The sequence below is a fragment of the Phocoena phocoena genome, chromosome 16 (assembly GCF_963924675.1).
Source record: "Phocoena phocoena chromosome 16, mPhoPho1.1, whole genome shotgun sequence".
Taxonomy (NCBI): domain Eukaryota; kingdom Metazoa; phylum Chordata; class Mammalia; order Artiodactyla; family Phocoenidae; genus Phocoena; species Phocoena phocoena.
The window spans coordinates 65,735,166-65,757,753 of record NC_089234.1 but is presented as its reverse complement, the minus strand read 5'-3'; the positions used below and the strand labels follow the sequence as shown (position 1 = coordinate 65,757,753).

Here is a 22,588-nt window from a genome sequence, read left to right as displayed (position 1 = left end):
TGTAACATAGCTTATGTGACTGTGTGGATGGTCCTTCACCAAGGAGAAATCATGTTTCAAACACTAAAGCCTTACTTTTCTGCCCTGGAATGAGTGTATCACGATGGCAGTGACAGAAATACACAAAGAACCAGAGTAAAACCTGCTCCACCTCTCCCCTTTAGGCTGGAAGAAGCACTAAATGGTTGGTGAGCCAAGGGTCTTTGTGTCAAGGCTCAGAAATGGTTACATCAAGTTTTACAGAAGTAATTTTTCCAGCACCTGGTACAATACTTTCTAGGAATTTATCAAGATTCTATTAGCCACATATACACACTACCAAATGTAAAACAGATAGCTAGTGGGAAGCAGCCACGTACCACAAGGAGATCAGCTCGGTGCTTTGTGACCACCTAGAGAGGCGGGATAGGGAGGGTGGGAGGGAGACACAAGAGGGAGGGGATATGGGGATATATGTATATGTATAGCTGATTCACTTTGTTGTACAGCAGAAACTAACACAACACTGTAAAACAATTATACTCCAATAAAGATGTTAAAAAAAAAAAAAGATCCTACTAGCCTCTATCAGAATTGTCAGAGCCTGTCTAATTATTTGGGTCTCTCAGTTGCGGCTAGACCCCCATGGGTTGAGTCTCTGCTGGCATTGCCATCCAAAAGTGCCTGTCCTTCCTACCACATGTCATGCTTAGATTTATTGTTTTCTATCATGCCACCATCCTGATTACAATTCTTGAATAGTTCCCTATTTTCTACTTCATTTAAAAAAATAAACAAAAACCCTGTCCATTTTCTAATGACTTACATAAGCTATCACTTTCTTCATGCCCATCTTAACTTCTTCCTGTATTTATATAGTTTTCTGAGAGCCCCCAAATGGATCTAACACGTTCCTACTTCCCGGCCTCCATCCTGGGGGTTTTATCACTTATATCATCTCACTCCGCAATTCAATCCCCATATCTCACTCAAAGTCAAATACAAACTTCACTTGTTCAGGTTTCATTCTCTGCTTACTCTGGTCTCCATTGCTAATCCCTCTCTTCCGAAATCCCAATGTATTTACAGCTAGAAGCATACAATTATTCTTATTTTTAATGTGTCATTTTTGTTTCTTCTTGAAGAAAGGACTGGTTCTTGTTCTGTGTTTAGCACGAGGGTGAAGATTTGTAATACAATGAGTAGGTACCCAGATTCTGAAATTGAACCAGCTCCAATTCAGAGTCATTTGTGTGTCCTGGAGCAATTTACCTGACCTCTATGAATCTCAGTTTAACAATAAATTAGAGAATATAACAATCAAACTGTCCTGAAAATAAAAACGAGAAAACATGTATATTCATCATAGTGTAGTACAGAGTAAGCATTCAAAGTTTACTATTATGCCTCTTATTAATAATAAAATAGTAAAGAAAATGAGAAAACAGAGCATTCAGTAGCACTTTAGAGAATATAATTTATTATTTTTTCTTATTTAAAAAATATACAGTTATTTAAAAATGTGTATGTGGGACAGAGACTGTATGCCTACCAACTGATCGACTACTTGTTGATAAATATTATACTGGCAGCTCCCACTGCAAACAAACTAAAACACCTCCAATGAGATAAATGTGATGTGGGCAGAATTAAGGAATAATCTATAAATAAAACTGCTAAACTTAAACCTCAGTAAAACATTGCAGTGTCTGAGAAAAACTCTTAAAACAATTGGAAGTGAAAATAAGAACAAGGTTTCCTCCATTTTAAAACAATTGGAGATTTATCAGTTTATATGAACTGAAATTAAACTGAATGTGGGTGCAGTTCGAGTGTAAAAGATTGTCAGAAACTGAAATTCAATTTTGCTCCCCTACCTTTACTACAATTTGAACACACAGTATTCCTGTTCTGCGGCTGCCTTTGGCAGCAACACGTATAGGCTGTGAGAATGTTGGACTGATTAGCTTTTGCAAAACATGACACGTCTTATTTTCCAATGAGTTATCACTCTGTGGAGTTGTGAATCTTCTTCTAACACACTAGTTACAGATTACAACACTCTCAAAGTCACTGAGCATCCTTTCCAAAGTCATATTTCAGCATCCCTTCCAACTTGATTCAAAGTATGTCAACAGCAAAACATTAATTCCTTTGGGAGGGAAACAGATATAGAGTAGGGAAAACTAAAGTATATATCTTTATCACCTGTTGGTGACATATCCTTACCTTTCCACCTTTTGTTCTACTCTCCAACCTTATTTCCCTTCTGTCCCAGTCTGGGTCCAGTCAGTTATTTCAGTATATTCTTTCTAGTAGTTTCAATTCTCTCATCCCCCTGAATTCTACTGAAAATTCCTTAACATCCTAGGACTTCAGGTAAGTCTAATTCACTAGTTCTCTCAAAACAGGCGAAGAGAATCTATTCACTCTGCTAATAAATGTATTAGGTTTTGAACTGGTGACTAACTCTAAGTAAATGACTGAGTGAATAATCTTTTAGGTTAACTACTTTTTTTTTTTTTTTTTGCAGTACGCGGGGCCTCTCACTGTTGTGCCCTCTCCCGTTGCGGAGCACAGGCTCCAGACACACAGGCTCAGCGTCCATGGTTCACGGTCCCAGCTGCTCCACGGCATGTGGGATCTTCCCAGACCGGGGCACGAACCTGCGTCCCCTGCATTGGCAGGCGGACTCTCAACCACTGCGCCACCAGGGAAGCCCAGGTTAACTACCATTTATATCCCCATATCTGTTTCTGTTTTGCTACCCAAGCTCTCACTCCACTTTTGCCTTTTCAAGGCTTCACATATTCCACAGTTGACATCACTTAGCAAGTAAAATCTATTAGGCATATACTTCCTTAAATTCCCTCCGTTTATTCATACATTTCCTTCCTCTTTTAGAAACAGATGTTTCCTCCGCTTTCCCATGATTCCTAGAAAAAGTATTCCTATATGTCTCTGTTAAATGATAGATATTTTTGTTGTTGCTGTTTGTACTTATAGTAGTATTATACTTACACTTTTTAAAACTACTAAGCTTGTTACATTTACACATTAGAAATACTGATATACCTAGCATGTTTCATAAAATGATTGAATTTTTATATTCGTGCCACATTTTCTTCTCTATATTTTTCTCATTTTCTAACTTCTAGCCCTCCACATTAATTTAATCTATTAATATGAAAATTTTATTTTAGAGATCCCTTGTAAATATTAAAAGGCACTATATGCATTCTTTATGTAGCAAAGTATAGTATTAATACTTCTAAATTTTCCCTGAATATAAAAATAGACCATTTAACTCTGATCTCACTTATATGTTCCCTGTGTAATGTTGCTACTTCACACAGTCCTTCTGTGTTGTCGTCATTGTTCCGCCAAAGCTTATTTGAAAAGACCAGCATGGTTTCTGATTTATTTGCTCACCATTGCTTCTTGCATCTTAATTCTTCTCTAAAGGTAGCCTTTTCTGGCTATGTAATTTGAAATTCATCACTTTAATAGGTCATAGACTTGAAGTCACTATTTCTTAAAGACCTTTATTTGACCTAGACTCCAAGGAAAATAATTTTGATGTTCCCTCAGGCTGTTGCATAGAAATATTTCTAGTTTCCTTTTTAGAGGCACAGCTCTAGGCTTTTCCAAGGACCTCATCTCTAGCTCCCCTGACTATGTGTCTCTTATTAATGCCATGTGGGCATTAAAATTAAAATCTTTGTATTCAACATTTAGGATCTATATATGGGTTAAAGAATAAACACGAGTTGGTGTCAAGAGCTTAAATTTATGTTACTCCACTGTTTTTTGTTTGTTTGGGTATTTGCTTATTCCTGGCTCCTTCTGAGTTCAAGTTGTTCTTCTTTCTTTTTAGTTAATTAATTGAAATTGTTAAATGTCTTAATTCATTCAACACATTATTGTATACTATACATATATATGCATATGAATATGCTATAGTATGTGCAACTACATATATGTATACATATATGCATTCTATTTAGGCTGTTATAAGTTCTGGGTATAAAAAAAAATAAGTCAAATTTCATATTTTCACACCACTTATGCTCCATTAGGGATATGGAGGAAGAGCGTGTGTAAACAAATGAACTAGGTAATCCAAGAAGTGCTAACTGTAAAGTAGAAAGTAACAGGATGTTGTAACATAGAGAGACAGGCTGGGGGGAGTCTTTATGCCATCTGGCCAGGAAAGGCTTCTATGACAGACATTCTAGCTAAGATTAGAAGATACACCATGTAAACTCATGCAGGTTAATCCTTATATCTGTTTTTGTTTATTTCTTTCTTTCCCTATTTCTCAGTGTTTATGCTCTACCCTTTTGTCTCATTTTTGGCTACAGCTATTGAATAAAAGTTGAATAACTTTTACAGTTTCATTCTATCCCTCCCCATTTCCCCTGTCCCTTCAACCTAGCATATATTCAAGTTATTCAGAAATCTCTAAATCTTGTCTTGATGATTTGCCTCCTTTAAGTTACTACTTTGAGTATCTTTGTTTTATCACCTGCTCTTTTCTCATCTACTTTGTAAAGAATTAATAAGGCTTTTTAATCTCTCACCTAAAATTTAGTGAAGCTACTCAAACAAAAGTAACCATAAATTGAGAATTGCCAAAACTATACTATCTTTTCAATCTTTACACTAATTAGGATCTCTTCAAGTAAAACACTTAATTGATAACTCACTGAAACTTCCTTAACTCTGGTCCAAGAATCGTTCTTTGCATATTACACAATTTCTTATTGAGTGCTCTGTCTTTATGGGATCCTATCTCCTCTGACCACTTCTTAAAAGCTTTTTTTTCTCATGGCTTTGTCCTTGATTGTTTTTCCTTCTAACTTTAGATTCTGCCTATATATATATACTCTTTATACAATATGGTGAGAAAGATTAAGAGAACTCTCATTGACACATTTATCAAACTGAGGTTAAAACATAGTTCTTAGTTCAGGTTTCTTTCCATGATGTGTTGTTTCCCATATAAATGTATGGGTACTTCATGTATGTCTAAACTCTAATTCAACTTTCTACTGGAAATATGTTTCCTTCATGTGTGTTTCCTATCTAGGTTAATTATATCAGTGTCATAAACATTTTATTAATCTTCACTTTCAGAATAAACCAATAGAATAAGCATGGGTGATTTAGTTATTTAGAAGAATGTAAATGTTACATTAACTATCAATATAAAAGAGGTATACTAGAAAGAAGTTGGGTTACAAATGAGATGTAGCAGAGGAAGCAGTAACAGGCAAAAGAAAGAGTAAGAGTGGGTATTTCTTCAACATACAGAGTGAGAAGTTGAGATATAACTAATATACATATAGCGAGAAACACTTTATGGATAACATAATATTATCAAGGTCTATAAATATAAGTAATAAAATATATAAATTCATGAAACCAAGGAAAAGATAGAAGAAGAGATGAACAGTCATATAAATGACCTACATTCTCATTTGCAGGAAAAGTCAATAAACCATATCTCAGAAAGTGTATTGTTTAGAGATATAGAGATAATCACATGGAATGAAATCATAAGGTTAAAAGTACATGCCTCCCCTTTGTGGAGGTAAGGATGTTTCTCATAAATTTTTATTATTCAATTGGTTTCACTTTGCTATTTCTCTCTCCATATACATATAATATGTAGAATACAGTATTGCTATATATAATATATTGGTATTTTTTACATATGAGGAAAACGTACGTGCATGTGTGTGTGTGTGTTTAGTGTTGTCTGGGTCAAATTTCCTAGGAATATGGTAACGCCTTTCTACATGTAAATTTAAGTTTAGTATTATGTATGGAAAACTTTCTTGGTTTATACTTTTAAATATTAGCTGTTTTATTATTTCTTTTTTTTCTAAGTATCTAACATATGTCTATCAGATCTCCTTTGCCTCTTCTCCATTTCAAGCTATTTTTCTCTGAGCCTTTTCTTATTTTTTTTTTAAATCTTTATCTCACAGTCATTCTCTTGGTTAATCCCCTGCTTGTCCTCCCCTTATGGAATTTTTATCTGAATCTATTTTCCTTTGGACACTTTATAATTTTTTTTTAGATATTTTTGTCCTTTAATTTTTTTCCCTAAGTTTTATTAACTCATTGCATTCCTCATTTCATTTTTTCATTTTTTTAAAAATTTATCTTCTTAGTTTTTGATCTTCTGAGTCCAGGTTTTAAAAACATGTATCTTCAACTCTTATTTTTTGAAATTCACTGTAGTTTGGAGTGTTGTGTTATAGTTTTATTGTTGTTTTGTATTTGTTTTCTAGATGGAAGGTTTTCATCAGCTGAATTGTTTTGATTCTCACTTTTTTCAGCTTTATTGAGGCATAACTGACAAAATTGTAATATATTTTTAGTGTACAATGTGATGATTTGATATATATATATATATGTATATATATATATATATATATATACAATGTGAAATGATTACCACAATCAAGTTAATTAACACATCCGTTACCTTACATAATTACCTTTTTTGCATGAGAACTCTTAAGATCTACTCTCAGCAAATTTCAAGTATTAATAGCTGTGGTCAATATGCTATATATTAGATCCTCAGAACTTACTCATCTTATAACTGAAAGTTTCTAATCTTTGATCAGCATTTCTCTACTTCTCCCACCCTCCAGTCCCCACCATTCTATTCTCTGTTTGACTTTTTTTTTTTTTAAAAAGATTCCACATATAAGTGATACCATCCAGTATTGGTCTTTCTCTGTCTAGCTTATTTCACTTAGCCTAAGGCTCTCCAGGGTCATCCATGTGTCACAAATGAGTAGGGTTTCCTTTATTATTTAAATTTATCATATACACAAATTTACTTTTTATATATGACATTTTCTCTATCTACTCATTCACTGATGGACACTAAGACTGTTTCCATATCTTGACTATTGTGAGTAATGCTGCAGTGAACCTGGAAATACCAATAACTCCTAAAGATAATTATTTCATTTCCTTTGCATATGTACCCAGAAACACGTTCATTTTCTGTATCTCATTACATAGCTTTGCATGTCATCGGTCTGAATCTCTTTGATTTTAGACAGGGCTCCTGGACCAAGAATACTCTCTTTAATCATTACTGTGAAGTATACTTTCTTTAATGGATAACATTTTTGGTGGTGGTGGGGAAGGGGAGGGGTTGGCATATATTGTGATTCTCTTTCATTTCTCTAGGTTCCTTCTTCCTATCTATGTCCTTTTCGATCACTGACATACCTTCAGTGTCACTTGTCCTATTTTCCTTTTTTTTCTCAAAAGTGACATTTCCCAAATCCAGACCCATTCAATTTTAAGCTCAATCTCTATAGTTAATGTTGTAAAATGACAAGTCCCAGACCTGTGGTTCAGTATTTTAGCACTTAGCATCAGGTGTTCTCATTTTGGTCCAATTTTCTTTCGTGCTTTATCTATTGCTTTATCTATCACATTCCTCCCATTTCTACTAGGTGTTTTAATTTTCTCAATGCCTGCTTTCCAGATCCATAGGTTTATGTCGATGACAGAGTACCAGCAGTAGCTCTGTTGGAATTTGGTGTTTATTTCTCTACTTAAAGGTAGTACTTTGAAACTCACACTATTTTCTGTATCTTAATAATGTTGAAAGCTGACATCACTTTTTATTTGTGCTTCTTTTTAGTCTTAACTTTTGGGGAAGTTTGCATGAAACGATTGAAGTTTAGTCAACCTCCACTCTCCTAGGACTAACTTGAAGCAAAATTATAAATTATTTAAAATACCTATATACTTATCATAGAAAATTAACAAATTATAGAAAAGTAAAAGTAATTAACTTACCCACCACTAAACTACCAAAACATAGTCAGTATTTAACACCACTGTAGTATAGTTTCTAATACACAGGCACATTCACGTCTATGTTTTATATATATATAAAATATACGTATGGAGTAGAGGGGGAGAAGTTTCTCAGAATCTTTGTAGAGACTGAGCAATAGGTTAAAACTGAATTCTGTGTATGAAAGGAAATGGTAAGACATTTAGAAGTCATGGTAAGGGGTTAGAAAAAAATGGCAAGAACCAAGAGGGGCAAACATAAACTGGTATCTAACAGGCATTCTTTATGAAATTGTATATATAATATACAGATATAGATAGATATAGATATTAAAAGTCTGTGAAAGTTCTTAGTTTATATATAGCGCCAAATTACCACAAGGCTTATATCAATATATGTTTTCATTACCATACCTTCTCTGTAAAGGGCTATTTTAAAAGTTTTGGCCAGTTTTACAGAATTAAACGGTACGTTATTTAAAATATTTTAGGTTAAAATATTTTCACATACTTACAGCTCATACCTTTTATAGGGAGAAATTGGTGAGCTATCTGCTCATATTTTTTGCCCATTCTTCTAGTAGGACAGTTAAAAAATTTTTAATGTCTGTAAGTATTCTTTATATACAAATGACATCCAATTTTTGTTATTTTTTGTTATAGATGTTTACCCAATTATCCATTTATATTTAAGTGTGGTTTAGGACATTCTATTGACATTTTGAAATTTTAATGCCACTCAATTTAATGATCCTTTTTTATGAGTTCTTTGTCTATAATGCTTAGAAAGCTTTCCTCAATCTTAATTTTAATGAAATATTCATGTATATTTTTTCCATTTATTATTATTTTAAAATTACATTTATTTCATTACTCCATCTAAAAGTTATTTTTGTGCTTAATGTATAGGGATATAAATAAATAGTTTTGTAATTATACTAGGTCTGCTTCAGAGTATTCTTCTGTTCTGTGGCTTTTATAATTACATCAAGACTAAATTATTTTAATTGTTGTAGTTTTGTACATTTTAGTAACTGGTATTGCTCTTTGGCTAGCTCTGTAAAATAATATTTTGAAGCTATAAGAAACATGTTTATTACTTCTAGAATATACAATGTATGATTCCTTTGTGTATATCATTAATTCACTGTAATTTCAAATACATCTAGTTGATATCTCAGTATGTAGCTATGAAAATCAATCATTCAGATAGCTCCAATAGAGATCATAACTTGATTTACCACTTTCTTTGTAATAAAAAAAAGAAAAAAAAGCTAATACGATACACAGAGAAGGTTCCTGATAGTGAGGACATAAATTGGTTTCTAAAATTATTCCTCAGCAGTTTATGAGAAACTCTGCCACATTTATTTACCAAAACCTCTAGAAGAACCTACGTACAACTTTCTAATTCTTTATTATTTGCTTTTCCCATACCACTTAATTTTTAGCACCTGACACTCAGAGAAACTTAAGGTTTCACTAATGTGACAAATGTTTCTAACATTATAAATTTACACATCATTTCCCACATAATTACCTTGTGAAGTCTGTCATCTCCATCATGATCATACACATCTTCTTGGCAAGAACAATGATATCGTTGCTCGTATCGTCCCATATCTCAATCTCAGCATCCAGCTTACTCTTTACTTTCTTGAAATCAGCAACTTGCTCAGCTATCTTTTCCTTTTCTGCCTCAGGCAATTGAGTCATCTTAGCCTAAAACAGGGGATAATTAGATTTATAATCATTCCACTAGGTCAAAATACATTTTAGGAAAAAAGTGATCATTATAGGATGTTCATAAAACTTGTTCATTTAAGAATAGAGACATATCATTGTTTTTTTAAAGTCATATAATAAAACTTTCCAGGTTTAATTTTTCATATAAATATCTATTGAATATAACTGTTTGCTCTAGAACTACAATGTTAAATTTAATACAAAAGTATGATTTAATATCTGACATATTTAAATCTACTCCTTAATATAAGCGTATGACTTCTCACATTTCTAACGTATTAAAATTTTAACTTAATTCAAACTTAATGTAACTCCTCACATGTTAGAAAAGCATATACCTTATTTAATTTTATTAATAGTATGCTTCAAAAGGTAGAAGTATAACAAACTATAGCTTGAAATGAGACTGTTTATCGATGTATGTATATACATTGATAGATCCTTATGTAAACGATGAATACACATTGGTAAACAGTACAGTATACATTTATAAATTGTATGTATACAGACAAGCACATATATAAAATCCTAAGGATTAATGTGTATATGGTGCATATAAACATATTCAAGTGTGTATGTGTGTTACAAACTATCTGGGGAAGAATAAAAATGTTATGGGCAGGGTTTATTAAGTCAGCCCTCCCTAATTAGCATCCTGAGTTTCGAGGTGCTATTTTCCTATACACAGTAAACTTAATGCACTGGCATAGTACTATTCTTTGTATATGTCATATTTTGAACAGTATGCAAACTTGCTTCTTGCACTTGCAATTTAAAATGTGGGATGGTAGAAAACTATCTATACCCCTAAACTACCATATTCACAACCACAGCACCTGGGACCTATGACTTTTTGTCAGATAAAAAAGAACTTTGGGGCTTCCCTGGTGGCGCAGTGGTTGCGAGTCCGCCTGCAGGGGACACGGGTTCGTGCCCCGGTCCGGGAAGATCCCACATGCCGTGGAGCAGATGGGCCCGTGAGCCATGGCCGCTGGGCCTGCGCGTCCGGAGCCTGTGCTCCTCAACGGGAGAGGCCACAACAGTGAGAGGCCCGCGTACCGCAAAAAACAAACAAACAACAAAAAAGTCCGTACGTAATCCAATAGTAGAAGAAGTAAATAGGTTTGAGAAGGAACATTTAAAAAGGATAAATCATATAAGTGGAATTTACTTATTTGATTATTCACAGGGAACATGTGATACCTACAATGCCTATATATTAATATTTCCAGATGCTGATTTCTAGTTCACCTATAAATGGGGAAATTGGAAGAAATCACCTCACAAAGCTTTACAAAAACGTGGTTACTAGGTTCAGAATACTAAAAACACACTTTATTGAGGCAATAGTGTACAATAGCAATAAAATTAACTATATGAAATGAAGGAATTATAAGAATGGTCAATGGAAAATCCGACCAAAATATAAAAATCAAAGAAGCAATATAAAATATGTGTCATTTATTATCTACCATAAGCCTAATTCGGGGTCTAAAATAACTTGACATTTGTAAAATCTCAGGATTAGTTATCCATGCTTCAGTTCTAACCTATCAAAGAAACTAAACGATGAAGCTTTCTGAAGTCTTCTTTAAGCTCCTTAGCATAAGGCTTGATACATATTGAGTTCACAATAAATGACAGTTATTCCATACTGAATAAAAAATAAAAATATATTCACATATCTTGCACTTAAAATTTGCTTTCTTTTCATTATATATTTTATTTTATTTTAAGAACTAAACTAAGCTATGAGACTAAGTTTTTTTGTTTTTTGGGGTTTTTTTTGCTGTATGCGGGCCTCTCACTGTTGTGGCCTCTCCCGCTGCGGAGCACAGGCTCCGGACGCGCAGGCTCAGCGGCCATGGCTCACTGGCCTAGCCGCTCCGCGGCATGTGGGATCCTCCCGGACCGGGGCACGAACCCATGTCCCCTGCATCGGCAGGCGGACTCTCAACCACTGCGCCACCAGGGAAGCCCTAAGTTTTTAATTGATGAGTGTACAGATGACTCTTCCTTAGGAGCTGAAAATAGTTTGTAGTTCCTTTTCTCAGGAAATGTGGCCTATGTGACACATTAAAGGAAGAGCAGCTTTTACTGCTGCTGGTATGTGGCAAAGCATGTAAATAAAGACACAACTCTCTTATGTCTGAAATCAATAGTATACAAGCCATTAAGAAAGCTGTAAGCTACTAATGCACTAAACTAGCTCAAAAATAGAAATGAATTTTCTCCTTCTTAACTACTGGTCATTATCATTCTCTCCATTTTCACAAAAATGTATTTAAACTTCCAAATGATAACAGCTATAGACCAATTTACTTGGGGTCTCTTTTTACAGCCTTTATCTCAGAGATAATAAATGCATGACTCTGGATCTAAGAAATAATTTTGACGTGTATACTGGCATACAGTAGAAAATTTTTCACTATCCTCATGCTAAAATTCAAACCATTTAAGAGGTGATCTGGTTAAGTGTATTCCAAGTTCTGTTCCTTGGAATGCCATTGATTCACAATATGACCTTGAGGAAGTCACTTAACTCTCCTGTCTACATTTCCCCAGACACAAAATGACAATAACTGCAACTGCTATCCACCTACCATGCAGGAAACAGAGTCGATTATTGGACAGTATTGACTGACCCTGTCCTGGACAAGAATCTCATGGGTTGCACTCAGTTTCCTTAATAACATCTCAACTCACATGGTGAATTACAATTGGCAGATATTTACTTTTGACAAGATAAGGACCAAAAGTTGGGCAATAGTTTACAAAACTAAAAGTTCTGGAGAATTCTGACTCTTTTTTTTACAAGAGGAACAACAGGGACAAAAAAGCATTAAATTACTGACTGACACCTTTACTGAAGATTTTTAGTGCTTCTGTGAATGATTTATCATATGCCATCAATCAATTGCAATCACTATGAAAATGTCAAAACAGAACTTCAGAGAATACTTGATATTTAGGAATTCTGGGTGAATGTTCCTTGTTGGATTATTTCTTGCTGGATAAGCAAAGAAACTGAGGTACAAAGCTCAAGACAAATCACGTAAGTGGAATCTCTGATATTTATTGCCAGCTGGCTAAGTGGCTCTGCTGCTGCTCACATATGTAGAACACAACTCTGATATAAACAGCTAATAAAGGCTTTTGGAATCCCTGCCATCCAAATGAAATTACATTGTATGTTAACTGATTCGAAAATCTGTTCCGAAAGACAATGAAAGTAACATTTATATATGTCAAACACTCTTCTAGGTGCCTTAACATATATTTAAAATTTAATCTTCATAAGAGCCCTCTGAGGTAAGAACATTATTATGCTAAGATTACGAAGCTGAGTCTCTAAAAGGTAAGTGATTTACTCAAGATTGTAGTGTTAGTAAATGGTAGAACCAGGATGAAAACCCAGAAACTCTGACTCAAATTTTTGTTCTATCACCATGCCTGCAAACAAGAGGAATACTGCCCACCGTAGGCCAAAATATCTACATTCTCCTCGCTGATATTTCTCTATCACCTTCTACTTTTGAATGTAATTGTTCTCCAAAATATAGCCACATATCTTTTACAATATGTTTTCTTACTTGCAAACTAGAAAAAAATGATATTCACATCATGGGTTATTTTAGATATCAAAAGAATGAATGTATATGAATATACTTTTTAAAATTTGTAAGTGCTATAAAATGCTAACTGTTACTCATACTAAGAGATTCAGTTCTTCACTCTATACAGTTAGTGATCCTCAGAATTCTACTTCTCAGGTTATTCTCCTCTCTTCAACAAAAGTTGTGTGTTCCCATTAGCCTATTAGGCATTTTCAAGTATACATATATCATTTATAATTTTAGCTCTAAAACAGAGGTAAGCAGAATTTTTCTGAAAGGGCAAGATAGTACATAGTATACATTTTGCAGGCCGTACCATACCAATCTATTGCATTACTTAACTCCACTGCTGCTGTAATGTGAGAGCAGTCACAGAACCTGTGCTAACAAATGAGCATGGCTGTGTTCCCACACAACTTTATATGGACACTGAAATTTCAACTGCCTATAATTTTCACACATCACAAATACTATTCTGATTACATCTATTCTAATTTTTTTCAACCATTTAAAAATGTAAAAATAAAGCAAACCCCAAAACAACAACAAAAAGCCCATAAAAAACCCAAAACAAAACAAAACAAAAACATTCCCAGCTCATGGGCTGTACAAAACAGTCAATGGGCCAGATTTGACCAGCTGGCTATAGTTTGCCAATGCTTGCTAAATCCTTTATCTTTATGTTCATTTCTGTCAGTAGTACTGCCATCCAGTCTTGAAATCTCATTTAAAAAATAAAAATTCTCCCCTTTTATCTATCCTGTTCTGATAGGCACAACATTTGTCAATTTTATCACTAACACTTTTACCACATCCATCTCTTTCTTTGTCTTCCTATTACTATTATACAAGTTTGGGTCTTAATTTTCTCTTTCATTTTCAATCCTTTTGTCTTGCCACCATTTGATTCAATCTTTCTGACTGACAGAATTGTGCAGTTCTTCAGCTAAAAAACACCTTTCATGTCTCCTTATTGAATAAAGACTATAAATTCCTCAAGTATCACCATTAAATTGAATTAAAGTAGAAAATTCACATAGAAAAATGCCCAAATCTTAAATGTACAGTTGAACAACTTTCACAAACTGAGGGAATCAATCCACGTACCTAGCACCCAATTAAGAAAAAAACAGCATCACCCCCAAAAGTCACTATCTCCCAAGAGCAACCAAATAACTACCTGTATATCTAGAACTATAGATTTTCCTGTTTCTGAACCTTATAAAAATGGAATAATAATATATATACTCTTGTACCTGGCTTTTTATGTCCAACATTTGTATATTTGAAATACATCTATATGATTGCATGGAGTTATAGTCTGTTTATTCTCATTGCTCTATACAGAGTATTCCACTGTGTAAACATATACCATTCATTTATCTGTTTTTCTATTAATGGCCTTTTGGGAAGCATATTTTTGCCTATTATGAATAGTAAATATTCTTATATTTTTCTTTTGGTGCACTTATGGGTGCGTTCTTCTTCAGTCTACATCTAGGAGTGAAATTACTATGACACAGGCATCACCATGACCTTTGCCCCTACCAGCTTTTCTTTTTATTTATTTATTTATTTATTGGCTGCATTGGGTCTTCGTTGCTGTGCATGGGCTTTCTCTAGTTGCGGTGAGTGGGGGCTACTCTTCATTGAGGTGCGCGGGCTTCTCATTGCGATGCCTTACCTTTGGTGCAGAGCATCAGCTCTAGGCACGCGGACTCAGTAAGTGTGGCTCACGGGCTCTAGAGCACAGGCTCAGTAGTTGTGGTGCACAGGATTAGTTGCTCCGCGGCATGTGGGATCTTCTGGGACCAGGGCTCAAACCCATAACCCCTGCATGGCAGGCAGATTCTTAACCACTGTGCCACCAGGGAAGTCCCCCTACCAGCTTTTCAATATCATTTCATCTTCCTTTCAATGTCATTTCATCTTCCACTGTACCCTCAAGCTAAACCAAGCTATTTGCTGTTGCAGTTAAATACCTTAAGATATTGTCCATTAATTATTTTGTTCATCTTCTTTCCTTTCCCCATCTCTGTTGGTCCAAACTTAATCATATTTCCAAGCCCAATTCATACAGTATATCCCCCTTTCTTCTCCAGAAAAAAGGAGATATATTATGTAATTATGTATTATATTATATAATATATAATTATTGTTTTAAAGGTTTCAGAACATGTTATCAGTTTTTCCCTCAGGATGTTTATACTGTTCTCTATTGTAGCCTAATTATTTGTAAATGTGACTATCTTACCTCACTATAGGAAAGGTCTTTGAAAACAGAATCATCTTTCAGAGTAATAGTGGTGAATCTGTCTATCTTATTTGCTTTTTTGTGGGTCTTTTTGGTCTTCTGCCCCAGACTATAAGATTCCTGAATGTAGGAACATATACATGATAAATGTTTGTTTGCAGTTGTTAACAGAAACTGTCAAGACATAAAGAAGAATAGGCCTGTGGGATCAAAATTTTATAGCACTGATCTTGCATTTTGTCACTTACATTTACACATTTTCTAAGCTTCTACCTGTACAAGGTAGAAATTAATTTCTCTTATTTTTCCTGTCCACTTTCTTAAAATTTTTTAAAATTTAATTTTTATTTTATATTGGAGGATAGTTGATTTACAATGTTGTGTTAGTTTCAGGTGTACAGCTAAGTGATTCAGTTATACATATACATAAATCCATTCTTTTTCAGATTCTTTTCCCATGTAGGTTATTACAGAATATTGAGTAGAGTTCCCTGTGCTATACAGTAGGTCCCTGTTGTTATCAACTTTATATGTAGTACTGGGTATATGTTAATGCCCAAATCCTAATTTCCTGTCCAGGATTTTGTTATTCCTCTAAGACTATATTAATAGCACAACTGATCTTCTCATTTTTTATCTACGTTTTAATTTCATTGCTCATCACTACTACTTAAAATGTTGATATACCTATATTAGTTCTTTACTTAAACACTTTAAATGATTTTTATTAACACTTAAAAAAGATAAAAAGGGGGCTTCCCTGGTGGCACAGTGGTTGAGAGTCCGCCTGCTGATGCAGGGGACATGGGTTTGTGCCCCGGTCCGAGAAGATCCCACATGCCGCAGAGCGGCTGGGCCCCATGAGCCATGGCCGCTGAGCCTGCGCGTCCGGAGCCTGTGCTCCACAACGGGAGACGCCACAGCAGTGAGAGGCCTGCGTACCGCAAAAAAAAAAAAAAAAAAAAAAAAAAAATGAAAAAAGTGATAATAGAAAAAAATGCAAAAATTTGTTGTCATACAGACCTCCATTCAAACTCCAGTTCTGCCAAGTACTAGCTTTGTAGATAGTAATGCAACCATCCTAGACCCGAGTTTCATCACATGTTAAATGATGACAATCTTATTAGAGATTTTCTGACAATTAGAGTTATGTCTGTAAATAGTGATACCTAGAATACACTAGGGACTTAGTAAATGGTGCTTACGATTAATGTATATAAATATGATAGCCTTGCCTCCAAGACTTTCTACAACAGCGTGGGAAAGGACAGTTAAAAATATTCACTTAGCTACCTCACAGAGTTTAGGTAGAGATCAAGTAGTATATTTTGAGTGAATATATTCCATAAGCAATAAACTATATGGTAATAGAAGCTCACTATAATTCTCTTATTTTCAGAAGCTCTAGAATCCAAATTGCTTATTTTACAGATAAGGAAACTGAGTTCCAGGGAAGAGAAATGTCTTGAAAAATATTACCCAGCTGGTTAATGGCAGATTTGGTACATAAATCCACCTGTTGCCATTATTAATAGTTCTCTCTTCCCATAAAAATGTTCTGCTTTACTTAGCTATAACTTTTTTTTGCTACAACTTTTACATGAAAATTGAATTCTTAAGTAAATCATATGACTCTGTTACATTCCCTATCCATAAACCTGGATGGAACACAGAAATAGTATTTTATTAATAAGTAAGCCACAATTACTAGTTTTTATAAATATTAGAGAATTCCTAATCAATTAGTATTACTCATGTGGGTGGGTAGCTAGAACTCAACATTCAAAATGAAATGTTTTATAAACTTTTAAAATGTATGCCTGGTGTATGCATATTGGTTAAATATTACTAAAAGGGGAATTCTTGTTCTTACCTTCAGAGTACACCTAATTTAATAATAGCATTTATAATTTTTAAAATAAGCCCAGAGTCATTTTGGAATGGATATATTTTTAATATATCAAAAACATAAGCAGTAGAACGTTTCACTGGAGTTTAGAAAATCTAAAGTACTGCCGGCAGAAATTCAACTTAATTAAAACTGAGAGAACAAATTCATAAAAAAAGATTTTTGGACTGATTTTTTAAGCATACTAAATTGTGATTTCAAACATTCATGAGAATTCATTAGAGAAAGTTTTCCATAATATTTTAAAATGATATTTAGGGATTAAAATTGGACTCTGCTTTAAGGAATAATATACATTTCTACATTTTTATATGTAGTCCTTTAAATCAAATTTATAAATATATTAGCTTTAAAAAGCTTTCAGCTTCCCCACCTGTCAAAACTAGCACTCTTAAAACCTTGTGGGGTACACTCACAGATTCCTATCAGCTATAAAACTATCTCATTTTATTATAAAACCTTATAGGCTTCAGGGGCTGGGTTGAAACACAGTATTAAATCATTAGGCTTACTTGATTGATTGCCTATTTTCTTTTTTTTCTCATACCAAATAAACCTGCAACCCTCTTTTTAATTTTTAAAAATTTTGGAATTTTATTTATTTTTTTATACAGCAGGTTCTTATTAGTTATCCATTTTATACATATTAGTGTATACATGTCAATCCCAATATCCCAATTCATCACACACACACACCCCGCCCCACCGCCACCCCTTTTTTTTTCCCCCCTTGGTGTCCATACGTTTGTGCATCTGTGTCTCAATTTGTGCCCTGCAAACCGGCTCATTTGTACCATTTTTCTAGGTTCCACATATATGCGTTAATATACGATATTTGTTTTTCTCTTTCTGACTTACTTCACTCTGTATGACAGTCTCTAGATCCATCCACGTCTAAAAAATTATCCAGTTTTGTTCCTTTTTATGGCTGAGTGATATTCCATTGTATATATGTACCACATCTTCTTTACCTATCCATCTGTTGATGGACATTTAGGTTGCTTCCAACCTGGCTGTTATAAATAGTGCTGCAATGAACACTGGGGTGCATGTGTCTTTTTGAATTATGGTTTTCTCTGGGCATATGTCCAGTAGTGGGATTGCTGGGTCATATGGTAATTCGGTTTTTAGTTCTTTAAGGAACCTCCATACTGTCCTCCATAGTGGCTGTATCAATTTACATTGCCACCAGCAGTGCAAGAGGGTTCGCTTTTCTCCATACCCTCTCCACCATTTGTTGTTTGTAGATTTTCTGATGATGCCCATTCTAACTGGTGTGAGGTGATACCTCATTGTAGTTTTGATTTGCATTTCTCTAATAATTAGTGATGTTGAGCAGCTTTTCATGTGCTTCTTGGCCATCTGTCTGTCTTCTTTGGAGAAATGTCTATTTAGGTCTTCTGCCCATTTTTGGATTAGGTTGTTTGTTTTTTTAATATTGAGCTGCATGAGCTGTTTATATATTTTGGAGATTAATCCTTTGTCCACTGATTCATTTACAAATATTTTCTCCCATTCTGAGGGTTGTCTTTTCGTCTTGTTTGTAGTTTCCTTTGCTGTGCATAAACTTTTAAATTTCATTAGGTCCCATTTGTTTATTTTTGTTTTTATTTCCATTACTCTAGGAGGTGGATAAAAAAAGTTCTTGCTGTGATTTATATCAATGAGTGTTCTTCCTATGTTTTCCTCTAAGAGTTTTATAGTATCCGGTCTTACATTTATGTCTCTAATCCATTTTGAGTTTATTTTTGTGTATGGTGTTAGGGAATGTTTTAATTTCATGCTTTTTACATGTAACTGTCCAGTTTTCCCAGCCCCACTTATTGAAGAGACTGTCTTTTCTCCATTGTATATCCTTGCCTCCTTTGTCATAGATTGGTTGATCATAGGTGCATGGGTTTATCTCTGGGCTTGCCTTACTTGATTGATTGCCTATTTTCTAATGGTAATAATAATAATGGTAATTAACATTTGTTCATGCTTCCCATGTCAGTCACTTTGCTAAGCACTTTTGAAAAATTATACCATTTAAATAATAATATTATAGGGTTGATATTGTTAATATCTACCTTTTACAGTCATGGAAATGAGGTCTCTAGGGGGCATATACATGTCTCCTATAAACGAAGAAGACCTCCAATTTTTTTTCCTTTTACATAATACCTCATTGTTTATGGTTTCATTTACAACATAGTTTTTAGCACTAGGGTTAAATGTTAGTTTTGAAAAAAATTAGTCATATATTATTTGTAAACCAACTTGTGTCCTGGGTCTAGGAGAAAATAAAGCTGTAAAAGGCATTTGGAAGACAAATGGAGAAATCTGAATATAGACTATTAGGAAATATTAAGAAGTGATTGTTAATTTTCTTCCATGTGATAACAATATTGTGGTTATATAAGAGCATACCCATTATTTTAGGAGACACTGGCTGAAATATTTAGGCATAAAATGCTATGGTGTTGCAAATCATTCTGAAGTGGTTCAGAAATAAAAAGCAACTATGACTCTGGAAGTATGTTAAAATTACTATATCTAGATCATGGAAATATGCATGCACATTGTATGAGGGTTAAATTTTTCTATACATTTTAATTGAAAAAATAAATAAATAAATAAAATGTAAATAAAATGAAATAAAGTTAAAACTTTTAAAGAATTATTTGAAAAAATTTTTAAAGCTTGGAAAACAGATAATATTTTCTATTTTCTTATTTTGTCATGGTATCAGGGATTTTATAGGCCATATAATCTATTCTCTTAACCCAAAATAACCATTCCATCTGTCATATCCCTGAAGATGCTTCAGCATCTCCTTGGACATACCTGAAGGCTCAGTTCTGAGTTCTCTGGTGCTAAGAGATAAGTAAATTTTACCAGTAAAAACCAAAACTGAATGAGAGTCATGACCTGCAAAAGTAATCCTCACATAGATTAGTGTGGCTGAAAACCCATAAGAAACAAGTTAACTCAGAATCTTGGTGTATATCATATGTTTGAAATTTAAATAAATGTGGCTATAGCATCAACCTTTCTCTAAAAAGAAAGATTGCTAACTCAGAGTTGGTGATCTACATGGAGGCTCAAAAAAAGTGGTGCTGGTGGGAGGAGGTACCAAAAATCTGACATGAGAATCCCAATCATTTTGACAGATGTGACCCTACCATGGCCATATAGTTTTTGCACTACGTGTTTTAGCTATAGGGTTAACACTAAGCCTTTAACATCTTTCCTCTGGTTCCTTTCTCACCAAAACAGGTAGGTTATTATAAGTTGTCGTCCAAAGTAGCCTTTCTCAATTGGAAAGGCATACTTTAACAAGCTTATTTGAGTATTCTTATCTAAATGGTTCCATATATATTTTTTAATCTAAACACTGCAAGGATTTAGATTAATTTAAATTCAATTGAATCATGTTTTCTTTAGATCTTTGTTCCAGGTTTTTGTAATACTTTTTGTCTTGGGTGTTGCCAAGATGGAAAAAATAGAAATACTCATGTTTTGAAATTACACAGCTACACATAAAAAAGGAACAATTCAGGTCTTCCCTGGTGGCGCAGTGGTTGAGAACCTGCCTGTGAATGCAGGGGACACGGGTTCGAGCCCTGGTCTGGGAGGATCCCACATGCCGCGGAGCCACTAGGCCCGTGAGCCACAACTACTGAGCCTGCGCATCTGCGGCCTGTGCTCTGCAAGAAGAGAGGTCACGACAGTGAGAGGCCAGCGCACCGCGATGAAGGGTGGTCCCCGCTTGCCACAACTAGAGAAAGCCCTCGCACAGAGACGAAGACCCAACACAGCAAAAATAAATAAATTGAAAGAAGCCTCAACATTTAAAAAATAAAAGGAACAATTCAATAAGTAAATATTATAAAGGCTGTGAGAAACTCAATCATGTTTTAGAAGCCCATTCATTTTAATCACAAGTCTGCCTTTAGGATGTGACTCAGAGCCTAGCATATTTTACTTTGCACACAATTTAAATAAATTTAGTTGCCTGAATTCCATGCCCACTTTACAGTAAACTGGAAGTAGAGAGGAAGAGTGCTAGTCTGATCCCAAGGAAGGAAAATAAAATCTATCAAAGAAGAGACAGAAAGCTCAGATAACTGGGGTCTTTCAGCTTATGAATAAACTTTCCTGCTCATATCAGGACACCGCCATCCTATCACTGTATTATAGCACAGTACAGTTATGTTTGGTCATAATACTGACAATGAGTCATCTACCACATCATCACCCAGCATTTACTGATTTTCTACTGCATGGGAGTTATATAGCACCATTCCTGCTCTCAAGGAACTTAAAATCTCTGTGCCCAGAAAATATCAAACTATATTTGGAATATTTTAGTTGGTAAGTTAAATTGCATGGAATACAATTTGAAGACAAATTCAAGTAGATATTATTTTTGAAGTTAAAAATGTATCTTCGTCCAAAACAATTTGTTCTATAACAGTTCCAGGAAAGCAAGTGTTTTACTAAATATAGTTTTCGTATATCTTTGATGGTGTAATATTTAATGTTTGTTTATAATTAATTAAAACATTTTTCAAACATAAAATCCTGACACAGTATATGAATAATGTACCACTAAAATAAGTATACCCACTAAAATAGGTATAATTTGAGAAAAAATTCTACATCTCTGTTAGTATAGTTCCTTCTTTTTTTTAACTTTTTTTTTTTTATGTGGACCATTTTTAAGTTTTTATTGAATTTGTTACAATATTGCTTCTGTTTTATGCTTTGGTTTTTTGGCTGCAAGTCATGTGGGATCTTAGCTCCCCAACCAGGGATCGAACCCTCTGCACTGGAAGGTGAAGTCTTAACCACTGGACCAGCATGGAAATCCCAATTCCTTCTTAATTATACTTTTGTAATGAATATAATTTTATAAAATTATACATGTATTAAATGTATAACTGAATATAATTAACAGATTTCTTCCCAATAGTTTATGGAAATCTGAACACTTTATCTTTCTAACAACATTTTTCTTCATAGAATAACAATCTGAGGAATGTAGTATAGAATTGCAAATAATTGTCCGTATATTATGCTTATATATGTCTATATTATTATGATTTCATATAGTGCCATGTTTATGATCTATATAAATATGCTGAGAATGCCTGCCATCATATATACATGGTAAATTTTAAAAATCTCATTAGATTAATGTCAGTTGAATATAGGATATGTAATCCCCAAAGAAAAGTGAACAGTTATAATTTGTAA

General features: G+C 34.1%; 1 protein-coding gene across 1 annotated transcript in view; it reads right to left on the bottom strand.

Annotated features, from left to right (window-relative positions):
- Positions 1-22,588, bottom strand: part of CTNNA3 (catenin alpha 3) — a 1,581,444-nt gene that overhangs the window by 120,341 nt on the left and 1,438,515 nt on the right. Inside the window, exon 15 of the mRNA XM_065894569.1 lies at positions 9,362-9,543. Within this exon, the coding sequence (XP_065750641.1) occupies positions 9,362-9,543 (182 nt within the window). The remainder of the gene's footprint in view (positions 1-9,361; positions 9,544-22,588) is intronic.